Source organism: Acinonyx jubatus, chromosome B1 (genome assembly GCF_027475565.1).
Source record: "Acinonyx jubatus isolate Ajub_Pintada_27869175 chromosome B1, VMU_Ajub_asm_v1.0, whole genome shotgun sequence".
Classification (NCBI taxonomy): domain Eukaryota; kingdom Metazoa; phylum Chordata; class Mammalia; order Carnivora; family Felidae; genus Acinonyx; species Acinonyx jubatus.
This window is the reverse complement of record NC_069382.1, coordinates 45,529,279-45,552,391: the sequence shown is the minus strand read 5'-3', so window position 1 is coordinate 45,552,391 and position 23,113 is coordinate 45,529,279. Positions and strand designations below refer to the sequence as shown.

At 42.5% G+C, this 23,113-nt stretch overlaps 1 protein-coding gene across 8 annotated transcripts in view; it reads left to right on the top strand.

Annotated features, from left to right (window-relative positions):
- UNC5D (unc-5 netrin receptor D) overlaps nucleotides 1-23,113 on the top strand; it is a 543,854-nt gene that overhangs the window by 315,675 nt on the left and 205,066 nt on the right. For all 8 annotated transcript variants that reach the window (XM_027070311.2, XM_027070293.2, XM_053216628.1 and 5 more), the window contains one exon: nucleotides 9,306-9,449. In XM_027070311.2, coding sequence (XP_026926112.1) covers nucleotides 9,306-9,449 — 144 coding nt within the window. The remainder of the gene's footprint in view (nucleotides 1-9,305; nucleotides 9,450-23,113) is intronic.

Here is a 23,113-nt window from a genome sequence, read left to right as displayed (position 1 = left end):
GAAGAGATTATATACCAATTTTTTGTTGAGAAAGAATTTAAATTTTAACAGCTACCTTTTTGGAAAGAATTTAATAAGTACAACCTTTTCTTCCAAGTCATTTTGATTGAATCAATAGGAAAAAAAAAATGTCTCTCCCTAAACAGTTTTCTTCTGTGTGGTTAATGAAAATCGCTGTCTACTGCACACTGCAATTATGTTTCCTAAGCTCTGTATTAATAGAAGAATAGTGGAAATCGGAGCAAGATGAGTGCAGATGGTGTATGTCGAGCCAATACATAAGTGCAATTAAGGTTGGAAGCAAAATGGCCTCAGGTATTGAAAAATAGATGCATTACTTCCCTTGGGTTCTTCAGTGTGGAGCTCCAGCACAGGGCTTGACTACCTTTACAGACTTAATGGCTTTTGATTGGGTCTGTAAGACAATTCCTGCTGGTCCAGGAGGAGGGAAGGACGCCAAGAGGACAAGGAAGTAGGACCACATTTGAGCAGAGGTAGAGAATTGTTCATGTTCTTTTAAGAAGTCAGAAGTAACCGCTTATCTATCGTTGGCCAACATAGTCTCCATCTGAATGCTCCCAGAGAACCTTGATATTCTCTTTACTTAACATTTTCTTTCTTCAAAGTCCTACTGGGAAATGCATAAGACTGGGAGTGTTTGGAGTAGACACAGAATCTTTTGTATTTTCCAAATTGGAAGCAATAAGTCCTTTCAGTTGTTAAAGGCTGCAAACTGCCTTTGGTCTTTCTGGTAATTTGGCCCCGTCATCTAAGAGTTCAAATAAGAAGAAAAAGGATTGTGTGTTTTCACACAATTTAGCTCAGAAAATCCAGAGCTAGAGTTCTTTCCTGCAAAAGGCACAATTTATTTGACATGAGTTACTGTGTTTGCACAGACATGGCCATACCTCTTAGTAATGTACACTTTCAGTTCTCTGCACAAGCCAAGGGGTCCTCTTTTGTTTTGCCTCATTTCATTTGGAAATATGAGAACTCTTCTTCCTTGTGATTTTCCTCTGTTAACATCTGGAGTTGAGAGGTAATCCCTACCTAGGAATCACGCCCCTGAGAAACGGCCAGAGTGCTCAGTAACAGAGAAGTTAAGAGATTTAATGTAGTAAACAGGCAGACACACACACACACACACACACACACCCACGCACGCACAGAAAAGAAACAAGAACCAGCAAAACCCATCCTTGGCAATGAAGGTAATGTAGCCTGTGGGAAGCTTGAGTTATCAATAAGCTAAACCACTTCTTTATTGTTCAATAAAAACAGAAGTTCTCTTAACAATGCTCCGTGGCTCTTATCTTATTCTACCTTGGAGATATTGAACTCTAATGAGTGAAATAATGTGTATTCCAATGTGTTATGGGAAAAGTCTCAACTCCAGTAAACTAATATTTTTCTTCTTAAAGAATATCATTTCAGGGCTTTCATTGTGTGTGATTTCCTTTTTAAACAACTGGAGTCCCTCTCTGGGGATAAAGGTTAATGGATTGTGTTGAGAAAAGGGAGAAGAGTAGAAATAAAAATGTATTAAATCTTTAAAGTTTGTATCTAAGAACTTTGCTGTGCTGGTGATGGGGATTTGAATATAGTTTCTTCCAGAAAACCATTAATTTGAAGTTGCCTTCAATGATTCACAAATCACCAAGGTACATTTGGGAAGCATATATTTTAGTCCACATAACACAGAAATAATCAATCTCTCAAGTGTTCCATTGACAGTTTGTGGGTTTAAAACTCGCTTTTATAGAAATGTTCTCCCATCCCACCCTGGATTTCATCTTGCTCATCCCTGTGCTTTTCAGAGAGGACTGACATATTCTTAAAAGGTTTTCACGAAAATACTATGCATTCTTTCCATAACCTTGTGACAGAGTATAGAAGACCTTGTCTCTCGTGTCCAGTTGAACCTTACCTACAAAAAAATTGGCGGCCACTTACATACACTCACTCCATCCTTAGCAGAGAGAGACAGCAGCTCACCATTTATGTAATTTAATAACAATTCCTGACAGGGACCAGAGATTTGTTGTACATACTAAATTCTTTACTGGTGCCTTTGGACATTTTCAGTTTTTTCTGTTCATATGACACTCAGAACTATATTTATTTGAAGTAGAAATTACAAGAATCTAAAAGAAACCCTGAAGACCATGTAGTGGTTAAGAGCATGGGTATCAGTGTTAGACGATACCAGGTTTGTTTGGAATCTCACCCTCACTTTACAAGCTTTGAGGTACATATGTTACCTAGCTTCCTTCAAGCTCAGTTTCCCCAGATGTAAAATAGCTGTAATTATATCTATCACATAGAACTGCTGTGAGGAGTGCAGACTCCCAGGGCCCAGTGTATATACAGCAAGTGCTCAATTAAGGGTAGCCTTGAAAGGGATAAATCTGCAATTGCTCTTTATTATTATTATTATTATTATTATTATTATTATTATTTCATGGGGCAAGCAGCTGTTGATGACTCTTCCAAAAACAAACAGAAAGTTGTGAACTTTTATAATTTCAAATAGACAAAAGGGCCAGTATTATTCACATGCAAGTAACTGTCTTGCATAGAATAACCTCTCACTGGCTCGTGATTCATTCCTTCAGTTTACATTCACGCTGTATGTAATTCTCCCAGCCATTGGTAGCGCTGTGAGAGGTAGAAGCTGTATGATATATGCCTTGCCCTCAGGGCATGATCTACTCCCCGGAGGTAATTTGAGTGACCTCAGGAAACAGAAGTCACTTATTGAGGCAGCTGGGTTGGAAGTCACAATTGTTGCCCACCAAGCTGTGAGTGTGATGCCCCAGTGAGTCATCTGCAGGGTGCTGTCCTCTAAATAACCCTACTTTGTCTACTCCTGGCTCTAGAATTTCCCTCTCTGCTATCAGACAACACTATCCAGTTAATTTGCTTTCCTCTGCCAGACACCTCTGTGCTGATTAATTCTAATCTCTGGTGTGGAAGAAACTGGAGAGCTTGAGTGTATTCTTGGTTTCTGTACTTAACTCTGAACTTGTGCTTCTGAGGAATACGTGTCGTGGTTATTATCTAGGGGAAACTAAAGAGTATTCATTAGGCATCGCACACATTCCAAGGATGACTATTTTTTTTTATCAAAATACATTTTAATCTTGTTGCTAGGATGGAGTGGCAAAAGACATTTAGCCCTAATTAAGCATCTGCCAGGAAAATGAAATACAGTTCTACCTTTTAATTATCTACATTTAACTTACAATTTTCAATAGCATGTTGGCCTGAAGATATGTAAGGTCCCCAAAGTAATGGAGGCACGCTTCCGTGAAAATGCTTCCCTAATATGTCAGACTTCTGAAACTTTAAATATGGGTCCATCTGTGTGTCCTTCCCAGAGCCTTGCTTTAGACGTCAAGCTGACTGGGTAAGGAGACAGCCTTCATGTCCCCGGTAGAATGGCACCCACCCCCAGAAGCTCTTGCTGCATGGAGGGGTGAGCGGCCCCTCTTGTGTGGTACCATAGCTCTTCTCCTGTCATGGCGGTTCCCATGCCGCCTTGTCGGGGTAGGTTGAAATGTCTCCCCCCTTTAACCTGTAAGCTCCTTGAGGGCAAGAGTCTTGATCATCTGCTTTGTCGCAGTATCCTCAGCACCTGGTGTAGTGGCAGGCACAGTGTGATGACTCACTTATTTTGTTCAAATAATGTACATTACAAACTGTATAACAGCTTTGATGTATTGCCTATGATAGGGGACCTGCAACAAGGTATGCATAGAGACAATAATAACATGATGTTAAGATGAAATCAGATACTACATGTGGTTACCTTAATAATAAAAGTAAAGGGCTATAAAAGGGTACAACAATCAGCAATGATAGTGCTATTCAAAATATGGGGAAGCTTCCATTTTTCAAACATCTTTTTTTAAATGTTTATTTATTTTGAGAGAGAGACAGAAAGCACAAGTGAGGGAAGGGCAAAGAGGGAAAGAGAGAATCCCAAGCAGGCTTCATGCTCAGCACAGAGCCTGATGCAGGGTTCAATCCCAGGACCATGAGATCATGACCTGAGCCAAAATCAAGAGTCAGACTCTCGAGCGACTGAGCCACCCGGGTGCCCTGAAGCATGTTTTCTAGGCTCTAGCCCTGGACTAGTAAGAGGCACATGAAAAATATTCCCTTGTGGAAGTGGTGGGCTTTCTGCCTCCTGATGTGTGAGTTGTTTTCTGTTTTCTCCAGGGACCATGGGTAAGGAAGGACGATCTCACAGCCGAATGCAGGCATCAGAGGGGAGAAACCTAAGTAGGCAATGGTTCATTGGAGAAGGCTCTTGAATATGAGACTGTTGCTTTTCAAGAGGAGTTTCATTTTTCCTTTTTCTTTCCCAAAGAATTGAGGGAGGAGGGCCCTGTGCTACTCATGAAGTTGTATTGGAAATAGTTGTTTGGAGCTTTGTCTCTGGAGAGCAGTTTACTCATTCTCTCGGTTAATCCCCAATTGTGAGCCATTACAATGTGGAAAATAAAGCACAGAGTTGGTGAAACGCAGAGCTAAGCTGGCCCAAGGAGAGGGTACAGAGCATCAGTTGAGAAAACAATTCGCCAAAACCTAGTTTGCTGGTTTTTTACTTCTTCTGTGTGGTTTTGGGATATGAAAGATACGCCAAGGAGGAAGAGGGATCCTTGACTTCCCTTCTTGAAACTTAGTTATTCAGTTTAGTAAAGCTAAGCATCCTGCTATAGAGAACTTCCAAAAGATTGAGGGACATGAAGCTAGGAGGGGTGGGAAGCATCAGGGAATGATGTCAAATTCCTCCCCAGGTGCCCATCACCAGGTGTATCTGAGAGCAGGCTGGCAACAATAACCATGGCAGGATGCTACCTTTGGGATTTGTGGAAGTGCGATAATGAGCAGTAGATAAAAGGTGTGGGACAGCTATTAGGCCCTGGGCTGCAGTGGGTGTGGTGCAGAATGCGAAATACTATTCCAGAATTCTTTCTTTGCTAGGGAACAAGTCAAGACTAAGACTTAAAGCCCTTTTCATAAACGGTAGCCAGGAATAAATGATTTGCCTTCTTTTTCTCTCACCGTTGCCTTCCTGCTGTCTTCTGTATTTCTCTTCTTGGAACACTAACACGTATACCTTCAATTAGTTTGAAAATTCTGTAACTTTCAGTCTCCCACCAGGATTAGACCTGCTAAGAGTAACTAGTGTTTTCTATCTGATAAATAAGGGGATTACAGCAATAACTGCTGTCAGCATTTTTCTCATTTAAACAAATAAAGCTGACAAATGATGAAGGTCTGTGCTGTTCTGTTATGTTTAGAACATGCAGAGCAATTATTCATCTGCTGCCAACATTAGTCTCCGTACAACCGAACCATCCAACAGCGTCGAAAGCTTATTAGCATATCAGTCCCATAGTCATATTTTTATATATTCTGTAAGACGCCAGTCCATTACAAAGGCTGATGGTTATAATTTACACAGTAATTTAAAGGGTTGGACTTTTCTGTGCTTATTAGAGTTACACAAGTCATCAGGTGCAGTGCTCCTCTTATTTATGAGATGTCACCTTCTGTGTGCCTGGGATTTTTGCTCCTCTGTAGTATTTCCCGTGAACAAGTTAGCTGCCGTCTCTCGAGGTGGGGAAGTAGATGGCCATCCCTGCAATGCTGTTGGATGAACTTCAGTGGAGGGGTATGGGCAGTGGTTTCCTTAAATAGAGCTGCTTTCCCTGGATGTTTGGTCACGCTCACACGTGTGTGTGTGTGTGTGTGTGTGTGTGTGTGTGTGTATCACTAGACAGAGCTATAATGGAGATTTGAGAGAGAATATACTATTTAAAATTTTTTTTTATTCAATAGAATTATTTCTTGTTATGGTAGAGATAAGCATAATAGATCCACAATGGTCATGATTTTCCAAGAGGTCTCCTAGAGGGAATGATGTGATAAGACTGAAGACTTCATGTTAGAAGAAAGGTCTAATCCAGATAGTGTATTTGGCCAGACGGGGGTGGAGGTCATGTCACTTGTGGCCTTTTATTTTTATTTTTTTTAATCTATTTAGCTATTTTGAGAGAGAGAGAGAGAGAAACAGCATGCACGTGTAGGTGCAAGTGGAGGAGGGACAGAGAGAGAGAGAGGTAGAGAGAGAATCCCAAGCAGGCTCCACGCTATCAGTGCTGAGCCTGATGTGGCGCTTGATCTCACGGACCTTAAGATCATGACCTGAACCGACATCAAAAGTCAGATGCTTAACCTACTGAGCCTCCCAGGCGCCCCACTTGTGGCCTTTGCAAGGAGCCTGCCACCCTGATGCAGCCTGCAGGAAAAATACACTGTGTTTGCAAATAGTTGGTTTATATTCGTTTGGCTGCTTCAATCTGATGGGAAAGCCCCTGTGAAGAACTTGTAACTGAGCTGTCCCAGTGTTGCAGTTGTGACTTTAGCATTGTGCTTTCACCTGCAGTTAGTCTGAAGGAAGGGTTGCAGACTTCTGGACACGGGGTAAGGTAAGGTAAGGTCGGACCTTCATGGTGATGGTCCGCGGTCTATGGTTTATGCTTCCCCAAAACAAATATGCAGCTGTCTGTTCATGTGTCCACGTTTAGTTTCTGTATGGGATGCACTGACCTGTTGGGGTCTTACTCACCCTGGAGGGATGTCCTGCCAGAGGGGCCTGCCTGATTCCTGGAGAGAGCAGATAACTTGCCTGTAAGAGTGCCTTTTATATGCAAACAAACTATCCAGAGCCCAGACCCTGAGCTACTACTTTTATTAAGCTCTTACACTTCAGGGCAATATTCACTTATGCTCATTTCAGGACCAGCTACCTGACAACTGGGGACAGCCATTATGTTCCTGAGCCCACTGAAATGATTCAAACTAGACAATTTTACACCTGTTTACCAGGTCCCGTGTCTTCCCATGGAAACCACAATAAAGGCTCTTGCCCCCATTTTCCTGTGCCCCTTCTGCCTCCTAGCTTCCCCAGGTGGCCCTGCATGGTGTAATTTGCCTCTTGTTTCTGGGGATTTGTGAGAGTAAATTGTTCCCCATCAGCTTGAACCCATTTCTGACCTCTCAAGCCTATAGAATGCTTCTCTGATGAGACCCCTGATTCCTAAATGGTAGGCATATTCTGTGTCCGCATGTCTCTGCACTGTGACAGAGTGTCTCTGACCTCTGGGTGCATTGATTTGATGTTCTGTCTCATCCCTTTCACTATTCAAAGTAGGGTCATCCACCGTCTGCCTCAAATAAAAGAGAAAAATATAATACAAGCCCTCATCCCTGCAGTCTCGTTCCTTAGTTTTGTTTATTTCACATTATTTTCGAATCCCCAGCATGGGCGGCCACACTCCACTCTGCTTTCTGTCCTAACCATCCTGTTTTGTTCTCTGCTTCGTTTTTATTCTCCTTTTCTCTTCACCTCCCAACTCTGCCTCCTCCTCGCCCTCATCCTTCCACTCACACTTTTTGTTTCTTTAAGTGTGAAGACAAAAACACTACCATCAATAAAAACACCTGTAGGGCTTTTTTTCCTATTCCCTGTGGAACTCAGCTTTTGAGACCCTTGCATCTCTGCGGGGGGGGGGGGGGGGGGGGGCGGAGAGTGTACTTTTGCACTTGGCACAAACAGGGAAACATAGATTATCAACTGTCATCAAGATGATTTTCTATGTGTGATACCTTCTAAAATGTGAGGAAGTATAACTCCAATTGTATGTGGTGATTTATGTGGTCATAAAACTCTCTCCATCACACGCCGTCAATAACATGTTATTGATTGGGTAGAAAGGAATGTCTCCCAAGCCTTGACTGATGGCACACCTCCGTTCTTGTTCTTTAAATCCTACCACCACCCAAGATAAAATCACATTCCACCTCCTCCATCAAGAGCCCCTGGTTCATTGGATTGTACTGATGATTCTGTCCCATGAATTCCTTTTGAATTTAAAGGAAAAAGCATAATTATGCACTTCTTGTTTCTTTAAATGTTCCCTGTGTTAGTCTTATTTCCATAATTAAGTATAACTACCTAAAGTACAGGGACAGAATTTTAATTTTTGAGAAGGTTGTGCACGTGGTGCTGGTTTTGCTGTAAGACAGATCTAGGTTCAGACCCCAGATCTTCCATTAAGAGACTGTGTAACTGCGGACAAATGACTTCGTCTCTCTTAAGACGGTTCTTTTGTCTGCATAGTGGGGATGCCATAGTTCCTACCGCGTCAGTCTGTTGTGAAAATGTAGTGAGTGAGTAGGTTGAAGGCTTATATGATGCTAGTACATAAGTGCAATTCAATAGGCATGGTCTCTTTTTCTCCCACACTGCCTGTCCCAGAGAAAGGCACAGCCTCAGCATGTCCGGTGAACGGAGAGAGCTTGCTGACTGTCAGGGCTGCTGTCCTGCCCGTGATGATTGAACTGATATGGCTAGTGATGCGTGTCCCCTTTCATCCTTGGCACTCTATGCAAGGTGACTGTTCTTCCCAAAGAAACAAAGGCCGATTGTCCTTGGCCAGAGGTTTGGAAGAAACTCACGCTCCCCAGTAAGAAGTACCAAGCACATTTTCTAACCCTTGGGAGGATGCAAAGCAATTAACAATGATAATAAATATTGAGAGGTGGCTGTCTTAGTTTTATCTTATTTTGCAGGTGTAGCCTTAGCTCCTCTTTCAATAAGAGCCTCTCCTTCCTTTACCTCCTCACACCATTGCTTCAGTGGCCTTGCTGGGCTCTCTCCTCAGGGCTTTGAGACCCACGTAGTTCAAATTGCCTGCATTGTATTTGTTGTCTGAAGCCTTTGAAGCCGAGGCAGGGCCCTTCCCTGGTTTCCCGGCCTGCTCACACACATTCACCGTTCCCTCTTTCTCCTGAGCCACACTGCTAGATCCTTGCCCATTGCCATACCCAGGGAGAGAGCCATTTAGAACCACCTGGAACTACATCTCTGTGGTCTGTGTGCTGAGGCCTCATTAGCCTCTAGAATCCCAGCAGTTAATTGTGGTACTGCATTCCTCACCGTAGGCTTTACACCAAGCAAGACAAAGAAAAAGCATCAAGTCGAGTTACTGTGAAAATTATTGTATGGTATTGGAGCCACATTGGCTGGTAATACTTTGTACTCATTCTTTCTAGCTTACTCAGCTGTTGGAATTTAATTAGCAGCAATATATTATTGTCAGAGTAATTAAAACCTCGCCTTGATTAAAAACAGAATTGTTTAATTAACAAGAGAAGGTTTGGCTATCCTTAACTTTTGGTTTGAAAAATACAGCAGCCTCAGTTGATTTGCTCTGTCTCCCCATCAGGCTTGAAGGTCCGGGAGGTGTTTATCAACGTCACCAGGCAGCAGGTAGAGGACTTTCACGGGCCAGAGGACTACTGGTGCCAGTGCGTGGCATGGAGCCACCTGGGGACCTCCAAAAGCAGGAAGGCCTCCGTGCGCATAGCTTGTGAGTACATTCTGGGTGATGTTCTTGTCTGGTGCGAACACGGGCCAGAGTTCATCGGAGCTGAAGAGGGGGCTTTGGAGGGGCCAGGTGCTTCTGCGGAATATCGATCAGAGGACATCCAGGGGGCATCACAACTGTCTCTGTCTCTACCAAATTTACTCTTTAAAGTTGTGTTTTAAATGTTGAAAATTGCCTCTGGAGTACAATCCGCAAATCAGGTTGGCTCCGAGATTCTGCCGAGATTGTCAGATCGCAGGTGTCTTGACAATGCCGGGGGTGGGGAGGGGAACGGTTCCTGAGAGAAAGAAACCCACATAAATGGGTTCTACTATTCGTTATCAATGACAAAGTTCAAGGGGGCATTGATGGGAAAAGGTGAGCCGTGACTATTTACTGCACTTTCCAGCAGATCTGCAAAAATAAGACATTAGAGATTAAGGGATTTGTAATAGCCTGCTGTTCAGCCTCTTGCTTCTGTATCTTAAAACATGGAAATGGGCTTTAAAACTGCATTTGTTTGACCCACGTAGAACTCCAAAAAAGAAAAAGGGGGGTGGGGGAAGAAGAAGAAAATTGCTTTTCAGGTGAGTCCAAGAGGTTTTTATCATATTTCAGCATCAATGTTTTCATCATCTCAAACAGACTTAGAAGGACAGAAACTTCCTTCCTCCTCCCTTAAAATGTCTTCATTCCCCTTACCACCATTATCCCACCGTGATGGGTCCCCATAAAATCTCTTTTGTGAGCCCAGGAGTGTAAAAGCTCCTCCAGAAAGAAATTGAGAGAAGGAGGACAGACTTGGTTATTGTTGTTTTATTCAAATGCTGCCTTTTGAGAGTGCCATAAAGAATACGGGACAAGGGGGATTTATTTGAGGACTCAAGGAATTCATAGCAGATGTCGATGGTTTTAGGGATTGAGAATAGGAATGAATTGCTATTTGCAGAGACATTTATGTTTCTTGGGAAATGAAATCTTCTTCTCAAAATACGCATTTCACCTTCACTCTCCTGGCAATTTGAGAGGCCCTCTCCTGCATGTTGACTGGGCCCTAGTAGGCCAAGGAGAAGAGGTCATTTTGTAAGCTGTGCTCTTTGATGTAAGAGCCATGGGAAACCGTTGTCCTGTGGTTATTTAGTTAATTTTAGCCAACAAATACTTTTTGACTCTAAAGTAGCAGGTCAGCTGACAGAGGGGATATGTTTGGTTTTACCTTAACACAACCAGCTCTGTGATCCCTGCACGGCTTCGGCTAGGCTAGTCGGCGCATTTGACCCTTGTCAGGGTCAAATTTCCCAGTCTCTCTCTGGGAAAAAAAGAGAGAACAAGCAGCACAGGGATTTCAACATGGCCTTCCTCAATTTGTGGCTTTTCCACATCACTTGTCCTGTTCCTCCTCTTCCTCTACGTCTCTGAGCTCCAGGTGACCTATTCTGTGATTTATTATAAATAACATCACACTAATCTGTCACCTCCAGTCTCTCTCACCTCCATACTTGCTCATTTAATTTCTGATTGTCACCTGCTTGCTAGAAAGCTCCGGGTTTTCCCCTGGCTTACAAAGTTTAGCAAAGAATGGCTCCCAACTCACCTTTGTTCATTTCCCATAACCTTCGATCATGTGCGCTATATCCTTCCAAGCCGTTGGCTGTTCTGCAAATCACCGTCGCTTCTCTGACATGTGCCTTTGCTCCTGCAGTTTCCGCTTTGACCATGTGGACCATGGTGGTTAAGACCCCAGGAGACACGGCAGCCTTGCTGGTCGCTGGTTCCAGCTCTACTCCTTAGTTTTGTGATGGCGGACAGTTTACGCATCTCTCTGTGTCTTCATGTCTCCAGTGATGAAAGGGTGCCTACTTCATAGAATTATCACAAGACTTACAGGGACTGATAACTAGAAAGTATTTCAGATTGTACCTGGCACAGAGTTAGGCTTATCAGTCATGAGCTATTTGAGCCTCCATAGAACCAGCATCACTCTTTCGGAGGCGTGTTAATACTTACTAAAACTAATTGCACTGAATTAAAATTGTAGCGCCTCAGTCAGTTTTATGCAGATCATGGCTAATACAGTCTCTTAAAAATCCATGCTAGGGCAGCCCTAGGATCTAACTCTTCCAAGCATGATAGGATCAAAGGATGTTACAAATGGAGAAACCTTTTCCATCATTTCTTAACTTTTTTAGAGGCATCTGATACTTTTGTGGTAACAATTACCAATCTCTTCAGGGTTCAAAACATCGTTTTGACATTCTTGCATATGATATGCACATATGAATGTGATGAAGATGTGATTTTTAAGTAAAAAAATTACCATTAAACCCTATATTATGCAATTAATGGTATCTCCTATATTTGTAACATATTTTTAGTTTCCTCCTATGTCGCAAGTGACAGATTTTTTAATTGATTTAAAATTATTTATGCAAGTCAAGACATGGTTTGTCATTAAATATTGCATTTGACTTGGGGACCAGTGTACATTAAAATGTAAATTGAAATTTAACTATGTTTAATGCCATTAAGCATCAAAAGTGGAGGGAAAAAAACTGCCTTTAGGACCTTGCTTGAAATTCTTTTCATTTGCTTGTAGGAAAAGAAAAAAAAAAAGCACTTTTTTTTTTAATAACTTTCATGTTTTGTTGAAATAAGATTTCTGGCTGCTATTTGCAAGTACTTCCCAGCAAATAACACATTGCACATGAGGATAGTCTTTATTCCCAATAAATGAAAAGCCAAATTGGATATAATTGTCACTATGTTTCTCCTTTTTGAGATTGGTTTTTGAAGTACTAAAGACATCTTAATGTGCTAAATAAGGATTTTGATAGATGAATGTAGCTTATGAATCTGATGACAATTGTCTTGAGGGGACTTTGCAAAATTAGTATCATTTTTATATTATTCATTAAATTATTGTAGTTCAACATCAGAGCTCCTTATGCTTCCTACATTTAGCCAGTGATGCATTAAGAATTTAACAATTTTGAAACCACAGCCAGCAGACCTTCCCTGGCAGCTGGCGCCTCCCACCAAGGGGTGTATGTATCGACTGCGGTGACTTGACATGATCGCACTAGGTAATCACTGGCATCATATCACCTCGACATCGTTCAACTTTAAAGGGAAATGGGATAGATCAAGTACTTTATTTATTTAACTCGTATTTTTCTTGACACGGCCCCACCCGCATTTTCGGTTAGATATGCAGATGCCTGGCTTCCACCCCAGGCCTGTTGGGTCAGATTCTGACCCATGAGTCAGTAAGTCCGGTGCAAGGTCTGAGGTTCTATTATTTTCAAGAGCTCCTAGATGACGCTGATGTTGCCAGCCGGTCTGTGGGCCATCCATGGAGTAGCAAGACCATAAAAACAAACAAAGGAACAGAACCTTTATGACACGCGATTTGGGAAATACTGATTTAACCCGTTCATCCAGCGTCATCATTTGATAGCTGAATAAATGATGTTCAGAAGGGTTAGGTGGCTTGACCACAGGTCACCCAGCAGATGGTGCTTTGCTACTAAACCTTGTTGACTCCTTGCTATCAACTGGAATTTGAGAACCGTCCTAGCAAGAAAGGTTCACGTGCACGTAAGTTGTTTCCTTGAGGGAAGCAGTGATTGCTTTTCCATTCCGTTGCTGAGGAAATTCCTCCTCATGGTGAAGTTCCTGCATATGTTGAATATATTTCAGTGCGTATAAGTTACACGCGTTGTACGTGTATGTACATGAAGTCAAACGCATCGCTGCCTTCGTGTCCAAAAACCAGTATGGGCTTTGTTTTAGTAACCAAAGTGCCTGTCATCTTAAACTATTGTCTTCTCCTTAATAATTCCACAGTGTGTCAGACAGATGTTGGCCGCCTTCCAAATGCCCGGGGCTGGAAATAGCCGAGGCCCCGTCTCAAAAACGATTTTCTAAAGGTAAAAATAAATAAATAAAGCCAACCCACACGTACCGCCACCAGGTTGGCAGAAGCCCGTCTCCAGGGAGGGACTCCCACAGGCCTTCTCTTGTTTGTCTGATTCTATCCAGCTGGAGGTGGTCGGGCCGCTGTAGCATCTGTTGGTTCTGCTGCTGGACGGTTGTCAAAACCAGGAATATTCAATTATTCGGGGTTGTTTATTTTCATGTGTGAACATTTGGCTGCTTAGCTATTGCTTTTCTTTCCCGCTTTTCTCCCTCTTCTTCATCTGCTTACACAATGTTTTGCCTGTATCATTAACCCTTGGTCGATCACTCGCTTCTTGAGACTTGGGCCTTTTTTCCCAGTAGAAGATCTGGGGCTGGAGAGATGGGAGCCTGTGCTTGTTAGAGTCACATAGCAAGTTGGCCGCTTAGAATGAAACACAGCAGGAAACCACTGTTTGCTCGATTTATTTTACTTCAGTTTTTCATTTTTTTTTATGTTTATTTATTTTTGAGGGAGAGCAAGAGAGAGCATGAGAGACAGATAGAGGGAGACACAGAGGAGGCTCCAGGCTCTGAGCTGTCAGCACAGAGCCTGACATAGGGCTCGAACTCCTGGACCATGAGATCATGCGTGACCTGAGCTGAAGTCGGACGCTCAACCCACTGAGCCACCCAGGCGCCCCTTTGTTGATTTTTTGTTTAAAGAAAAGATCTATAAAGTATACAGCCTGAATATCATTTAAATAGGCTGCTTTTTTGAGGCACGCCTAAAATACCTTTGCAGTTGTGCCAAGAATGAGTGAAGAGTTTAAAGGAGAACCTCATTTAAAAGCTATGAAATTCTCTACCTCATTTTCCAGGCACACATTAAAACAGTATTATTTTTATTTGTTTCTTTTTGGAGGGTAGTGGTATCTTTTTGAAAACTATAGAAGAGAGACATCCAATTAAGCCTCCATTATGGATCTCAGCTTCATGTCTCTGATAAATAACTTCACCTGCTAAAAACTGCCAATGACCCCCTCCTGACAGCAAATTAAATAATAAGAATCAATGTAGGCACATCTGCCTGATATTCAAATGCAGCCTTAACCTACTTTTGTAGCTTTGTCTCCCACTACATCCCTGCAAGCGTGCTGAGATCCGACTACGGTAGCACAGCTTAGACTCTGGGACATGAGACTCACTTTTCCCCTCTGTGATGTGCTCATATTCTTTCTCTTCCCTGGAGCATATTCTCAGCCCCACTGTGCACCATCCTGCAGCTTCCCACCTAATTCCTACATCCGAGGCCCGTCTCGTATGCTGTCTCCTTTATGAAACCTAGTTGAACAAATCCCTTAACACTAATTGACCTCAGCAGCTGACACACCAACTGAGCCATCGACAAGATACCTCCCCTGTGGTATCTCCAGCTTCAAAACTGAAAAATCTAAATACCCACCTCTCTGAGTTCTCATAGCATTTATTTAGCACTTATCCCATGGTATTTATTATAATTTGCATAGAGTCACAGGTACTGTGAACTTGCTTGTGGATTTGTTCCCTTTCTTAGAATGTAATCTGATGTGAGATTCGACTGTATTACCCTCATTGTCTTGACCCCTGAGCCTACTTCAGAGACTTCTATATGACCCTTGTATTAGGAATGTTTGGTTTGAAAAGGCAACCTTATCAATGCCAGGTATGATTCTCTGAAAGGGCATCTGTTAGTTATCTTGATTGGGCCACTGTGCCGACATGGTGTCTGGCTTCTTAGCAAATCTGTGGCTTACCGGGACGTTATTATAAGGATCATATTTGTCCTCCCTGCCTTGTGCACTACTCCTAATAATCTTCACTGCCATAAAGAGAGGGTCAAAAGGGATTTGGGAGCAGGTGAATCATTACAACCATACAACTCTGTGATACGCAGTATACGCTCTGAAGGAGACCTTGGCCGCCAGCTCCACCTGCTCTGTTCCCTTCCTCCCTTTCCAGAACATGGAATTTACTCACAGGTTATGGGGAAAACTTGTCAAGACCTCTCTGTACTTGGTGGCGATTGCACAAAACCCTGAAACCCTCCTTTCTTCCCCTCTTCGTGGAAGAATGTGGCCAAAGTGAAGAAAAGATATGATTTTACTCTGTCAACGGTCAGTCCTTTCCTTTAGACGGAAGTTAATTTGCAGTTGACCCTTGAACAACATGGGAGTTAGGAGCGCTGACCTCCTCCCATGCAGTCAGAAATCCACCTTTGTAACGTTTGACTCCCAGTGACTTAACTGCTAATACCCTATTGTTGACTGGAAGCCTTACCTATAACACTACCGATTAACAAATATTTTGTATGCTATGTATATTATATACTGCATTCTCAAATAAAGCAAGCTAGAGAAAAGGAAATGCTATTAAGAAAATCCTAAGGAAGATGGGGCGCCTGGGTGGCTCAGTGGATTAAATGTCTTTACTCTTGGTTTCCGCTCAGGTCATGATCTTACAGTTTGTGAGTTCAAGTCCCGCATCTGGCTCTGCACTGACAACGTGGAGCCTGCTTGGGGTTTTCTCTCTCCCCCTCCCATGCTCTCTCTCTTTCTCAAAATAAATTAATTTAAAAATCCAAAATCGTAAGGAAGAGAAAATACATGTTCATTACTGTCCAGTACGTGTAGAAAAAAATCCACACAGACGTGTACCTACACAGTTCAAACCTGTGTTGTCCAAGTATCAACTGTATGTGAAAATTACTGAAGGATATGAGAGCCTGGGCCTCTAGATGAAGCTGTGCACTGTGTAAGGGCATCTAGCCGTGGAAGGGAATGGGGAGGCTGAGAAGCATCCCACACGCCAGCAGCCAGGATGTGTACCTGGCACATGGTTGCAACCGCCTGAGGGAAGGGTCTGGTTTTCCTACGCACAGAGGTGGTATTTTCAAGCCTTGTGTTTGCATGTGTCTGATTTACACGAAGGTGTCACATTGGCTTGTAGCCACAGGACTAGGTACATAATTTGTGGTACTGAGTGCAAAATAACAACGTGGGGTCCCTTGTTCAAAAATTAAGAATTTGAGGCCATCGAGCAGTCAAGCATGGGGCCCTGGGGAAGCCCACTGGTCCCATGCCCGTGAAGCTGGATGTCAGTGGCAGTGATGCGATGGTTCAGGAAATCACCTCCTACGAGGTAACATCGTAGGGTCTGAGTTTTAAAATGCATGTTTGGGGTCAAGCTGGTAACTAGATATACCCATTGGCACATTATTCTTTTGGCCACGTTCTCCTGTAAACTGTGCTTAGCTAGGCAAGCAAGGGGTGCATGCCTGTTGGCGATTCTCTAGAAGGAATAACTGCATGTCATGAGCAGGTGAAATACACACTAATAGAGGTTTTAATTTTTTTTTAATTTTGACATAATTTCAGACTTCAGAAAAGTTGCAGTGTGTAGTACAAAGAATTCCCCTAAGTCTTCTACTGAGAATCATCAAATGTTGCTTTGGAGTTCTCTTTCTGTGTTGATAATATGCTTTCGTATATAAACTATTGTGGTTTGTTTTCTGACACGTTTTAAGATTAAATTGCAGACAGGATGCCCCCTTTCCCTTAAATACTTAATCGTGTATGCTTTTTAAAGAACAAGGATATTTTTTGCCATAACTAGTAGTATAATTATGAAGAAATTAACACTGATACAATACTATTATCTAGTCCTGAGACCTTATTCATATTTCACCCATGGTTCAGTAATCTCCTTTGTTACAATAACAACAAAAATTCTAGATCATGGGTTACATTCAGCTGAGAGGTCACTTTAGTTTTCTTTAATCCGGGTAACTTCTCAGTCCTCTTTTGTCATTCATGACATTGAGTTTTTGAAGTGTAAATGTCACTTATTTTGTACAATGTCCTTTAATTTGAACATGTAAAAGGAAACAGCAGCCACCGAAAAAGGACTCCCATTGGTCACATCTGGGACAATTTGAGTATCAAAATGATTGAGAGTGATGGATTATAACTCAGTAAATAAGAACCCAGAAATCCATACTGGTATTTTGAAAAACATGACTGAATGAACATATAAATAATGGAGGGCAAAGGGGGAGCCCTCCCTCATGGTAGAGTAAATGGATCAGTGTGAAAGGAATGATGGAAATGGAAAATCATAGTAGCACCATTAGGATATTAGAATATTAATTGATTCAGACAAGTATCACGGATGCTTAAACTAGAGGGTAAAAGTTTCAGGAGTAACAGGATGTTTGTATATCCTCAAAGTATCGCTCCACAAGATACTTCTTAATAATTACCAACGGGAAATGAGTAGCTTTTCAGTGGAAAAACCAGCCCTATACCATCTTAATCAAGTGATCAGTGTTGACGACAGCAATGGGACCTGTCGGCAGTGTATGTCTCCAAATGTGATGGACAGAGCGGACTGAATCACTTAGTGATGTTTCTTCCAAAAATGTCTGATCTATATTTAACCGGAGGGAAACGTTGGACAAACCTAAATTGAGGAACGTTTTACATAATAGGTCATTTTTAACTTCACATGTCTCTCAAAATGCCAGCCCTGTGTGTAAAACCGCAGGGATGTTCTGGGGATACAAGAAACTTCAAGATAGACATGCTACATCTTTCTGTAGCATCAGTTATCATTCCCCTTTTAGGTCAGTCAAGTATAAACATGGATACAAGGGGTAGAAGGCAATATGTCCTTAAACTGTGAAAATGCAACTTCATTCTTCAAAGCCACTTTGTGTGGGACGCCTGAGTGGCTTAGTTGGTTAAATGTCTGACTGTTGATTTCGGCTCAGGTCGATCTCATGGGTTTGTGCGTACGAGCTCCTCATCGGGCTCTGCACTGACAGAGAGGAGCCTGCTTGGCTGGGATTCTCCCTCTCTCTCTCTGCCCCTCCCCACCTCTTCTCTTTCAAAAACAAAACAAAACAAAACAAATTTGTGCATGTCAGGTCTTCTTAGGCTCCACCCATAAATGCAGTGGAGATAGGAATTTGTTCTCTTCTGCCAGCAGGGGGCACTTCAGTAGAAAGTGTGAGAAATACTGTACAATAAGAGATTGTGATTCTATGAACAGAGTAGAATGATTTGTATGGAATTGATATAAATTGTGCTACTTTTGCTTCACGTGTGCACAATTGAAAATACCCACCTTAAAAATGGGTATTCCCAGTTAGCAGCACTTTGCTTTACAACATACCGCACTGTGGATGATGGGGCAGGGGGAACCCTCCCCAAATAATATTCCTTCATGCTGCTTATTGCCAACCATTATTTGACCAAGAAGAATTTGCAAAAAAAAAAAAAAAAAGAAACCACAGCCTCCACCTTTTTGGGAAATAAAGGCTCGATTCAGTCTGCTGCTCTTGTGGTAGTTAATAAACCTTAAACTTCCAAGAAAATGGCCGTGTCTATAAACACTTCAGTAAAAGTTTATCAGGGAAGAGGAAACTTTGTTAAATCTTTGAGGACTCTGAACTTAGTGATAGTATTCTTAAATTAGTTTTGCATCTGTCTACCAGAATAAGAACATTCCAGAAATTTGATAAGTAGCAAAGGAATGCTAACTTAGATGAGGCAGTGTTAGCTATCTATGCGTAATTAAGTATCTACCATGTTCTAGATAGCACAACCATAAATAAAATTCTATCCCTTCCCTTGAAGAGTTTACAGTCTAGTGATGGGCCATACTTAAAAACAAGTATTTTCAGTGGTTCCTGGCCCATGGTAAACTCCACATGTTTTAGGAGCCCATAGGAGGGACAATTTGCTGCTTGTCAAGATCTATGATATACTTCCTCAGTTAATATCTGAGCTAATTCCCAAGGAAGAAGGAGCATTAATAATTTAAAAAAAAAAAAACAGATCTTCAGGCTAAAGACAGAGCTTGGGTAAAAGCACGGAAGGTGGAACAGTAGGAACTACCACATGGGAAACAAGGAGGTGCAGCTACCAGCTAGAAGTAGAGAGATCACATTATGGAGGGTGTTTGAATTCTCTGCTGGGTTTACATTCATCCAGGATGTGGTCTCGTGCCATCGAAGTGTCATAAGAAGGACAATTATGTGGCTTTATTTTCTAAATCCCCTGCCATCCCATTCACTAGAGACAGAGTTAAGGGGGACAAGATCAGAGCAGCAGACCAGGAGTGAAATTATGTAAATGGTTAAGGGATGAGCAGAGGAAGAGCCATGAAGAAGACTGAAGATGGGAAAGAAAAGTTGAAGAGGCCCAGGAATGTGCAAGAGGGGGTGCAGACTTGTATGAAGGAATAAATGGTCCTCAGTGTCCATGCCATCCAAAGATCAAGTGAGCGGGCTCAGTGAGATTTGAGAACATAAAGGTTTCTGTGGATCTGGGCAAAGCAGTGTAATGAGAGGAGGGGTTAGAAGATCATAGTGGATCTAAGAATCCATAGGAGCTGAGAAAGCAGAGGCAGTATGAACATCCCATTCCAAAAATTTGACCAAAGAGAAAAGCTAGAGAAAGAGCTAGAGTTAACCATTTGAAGACTAGACTGCAATTTAACACAAGCATGAATACTAACAATTGTTATTTCTTTACCGTGATAATCGCCTCCCTCCTTCTAGTCTTAACATCTTAAAACCCATTCTCCACACTGAAGCCAGAATGGTTATTAAAAAAAAAAAAAATACAAGGGTGCCTGGATGGCTCAGTGGTTTAAAGCGTCTGACTCTTGGTTTCAGCTCAGGTCGCGATCTCACTGCTCATGAGTTCAAGCCCCAAGTCAGGCTCTGTACTGGCAGTACTGAGCCTGCTTAGGATTTGCTCTTTCTGTCTCTCTGTCCCTCTCCTGCTTGCACTGTCTCTGTCTCTCTCAAAATAATTAAATAAACTTAAAAAAAAAAAAAAGTACAACCCAGATCATGTCGTTCCCTTGGCCATACTTCTCCCACTGGCTCCATGGGAATTAACCGGCTCCTCTTACTTACCCTTATACCACAATGCTTTCTTTCACTGTCCCAAACACTGTGACTATGTTTCTTCTTCAAATATCCATGATTGTCCCTATTTCATAGCCTTTTGCCATTCGCTTTCCCTGGAAAACTCCCCCAGACCTCCAGGGGGCCAGCTCTTTCATGTCAACTTTAGTCCCTCCACATTTTTTGTTAGGTCTCTTCATAAAACTTAGTCTAAAACATGGATTTTGCTACCAAAAAAGTGAACAATTTGTGCTGACGTGGTGTCTTAGATCCTTCCTGTTCTGGCAAGATTGATTTAAGGGAAAGCAAAATACAGTGTTCCTTTCTTCCACTCAGTTGCTATATGGGGCCAAGCAGAAGACAGGGATACTAGATGTTTGTGGTATATTCCAGTGTTTATGTGCTTCAGACACTGGCCACATCCTGTCCTGATCGACCTTCCCAGCCTCGGGGAGACCTGGAGTGGGAGAAGAATCGAAAAAGCTAACATTGCAGGTTAAAAAAATGTATTCTTCTCACTGTTAAGTTGGCTTTTTCTTTTTGACTCTCTTCCCCCTCCTTTTATTCCCCACCCCCATCTCAGCAGTACTAGTACTGAATTGTAATGAGATGGTGAGTATTGAAAGCTTAAGGTTACTTTTGGGTCATTTCTTTTTAACCTCATTGCTCATTCACATCCTTCTAATCTGTGGAGGGCTGCAGGGCACTGAGAAAGTCAGGAATGATTCTTCATGTCTTTGTTGTTCTTAAAACTCTGATCAACCATGGAGTTCATTTTGCATTAGCTATAAGTGAACACTGGTGCAGCTTTGTGGGGCGGAGCGGTGTGGGGGTGTGGGGGTGTGTGGCTAAGTGACATCGTGGACAGGGAATCCGGACAGTAGAAAGATGAGCAGTGGGACCTTTCGTTACACTTCTTCAGAGCTGGGCATCCTAGTCTTGTCAATGATTCCTGGGACTGCACTATTTTTTTTTGCTCCATCAAAAGGACTTTGATTCAGTGTCTCTTTCTGTGTTCATCTAAGACTCAGTGTCCCCATTCGCACAGCAAGTAGAGCAGTCATACTCTCAAACCCATAAGATATGGAGCTTTATAGGTATGTTGTCCCTAGAGCATTCAGGGGAACATGATATAAAGATATAATGTGTGATTTATTAGCTTTATTTTAATTTAGTATTTTAAAAACAAAGGAGCACAGAGTGTCTATATTTTCACCTAATAACTTTTCCCTATTGAAGATTGTTAAGATCTGCTATTTAGGTCAAACTTCAGCCATCCTTTACATACTGATACAGCCAAATCAATATAATTGATACACAGAAGGTGCCTTTACGGGAACTTGGAGTCAAAGCCAACCTCAGAAAGCCTTCTATAGGCATGGTCCCTTGTATGGAGTCCTACCCATAGTCCTTTGCTGTGGGAAGCAGTGTTGGTCAGCCTGGGTGGCCATGCTGTGTACCTGTCACGTCCGTGGGACCAAGAATGTACACCTGAGTTTGCTGCATAGGCGTAAATCCAGTCTGAGAGACCCTCTCAAGAAGGATTAAAGTGATTATGTACTTCTAGATTCTTGCTTTTCTGTGTATGACTTGATCCTGAAGAAGAATCGGTTGTTGGCAGAGGCAACAGAAGAGGGCAAAGAAGCATGTTGTGGTGGCCCTGAGACATGAGAAGGCATGAGTGGGTGCAAGCAACAGAGAAGTAGGGGCCATTAAGACAATAAACAGGAGGCAATTGATTAGGAGGGGCAGAAGTGACAGGCTGTCTGTGTGCTAGGAGGACTATGCAGTCACCCAGTTAGTAGAATAACACTGGATCTCCACGTCCTCTCGCTGGGCTTTGTTAGGGTCTCTTTAAGACCTACTTGTCTGTGATGCTTACTCTTTCTCTCAAGCCTAGTCTGTGGTCTTTCTTGGTTTCCATTCAGCCCTGGACTCAAAATTAACATTCTTGTCCTTCTAATTTTCAGTAAATACTCAATTTTTGATGGAATCTGAATGAATTTTGCTTCCTTGTAAACAAAAGAGGCCAAATGCAATGGAATGTATTGCATTGGGAATAGCTCAATAGAGAGCAAGTTAAATTACTGCTCAAAGCATTTTGTAAAATCACAGCTGCTTCACTCCACCATGTGTCTCTGTTGCCGAACGCTGCCTTCGCAACACCACTGTTCGCCTGACAGACTGTGCCACTTGGTGTGCAAGGGGTCGTGACACACAGTACTACTTATAAAGTGATTTATGGATAAAAGCAATTGGACATCAGAGGGATTGCAGAGCACAGGGGATCTAGCAAAGCCCCAGAGTTCTTCCGTGGCCCTGAAAAACAGCCTTGAGGAGTCTCTGCATGACAGGATCCCTGGCATCAGGCAAATGCCTTACTGTCCCAATCAAGAGAACCTGCTCATTGCTTGGCACTGGGATGGGATCAGGGACAATGCAGAGAGGCCCATGGGACTCAACTATGGCCAGAGGGGTCACCCCTTTGCTATTGCTGCAAGCTTTCACTCGGCAGGAGGTAAGCCTACAGTATTCAACAATTTTAGGAAAGAGAAATGCACATGTGGAATTGGGCTTTGGTGCCAGTTGTCCCGCAAGGAGACACGGCGAAATCAGAACTAAAAGATCCAGAGCAAAGACATGAAGTGAAAGATAGGAACAGCCTGGCATCAGTATGGATCAGTGGTCAAGAAATGTGCAGAGTTCATTGATCTCAGCAAGGCAGAGGGCTTAAGACAGGCTGGCAAGGAAAGCCCATACAGAGGAAGGAATTGACCTGACAGGAAGCCTTTTATATACTTCCTCTGGGAAC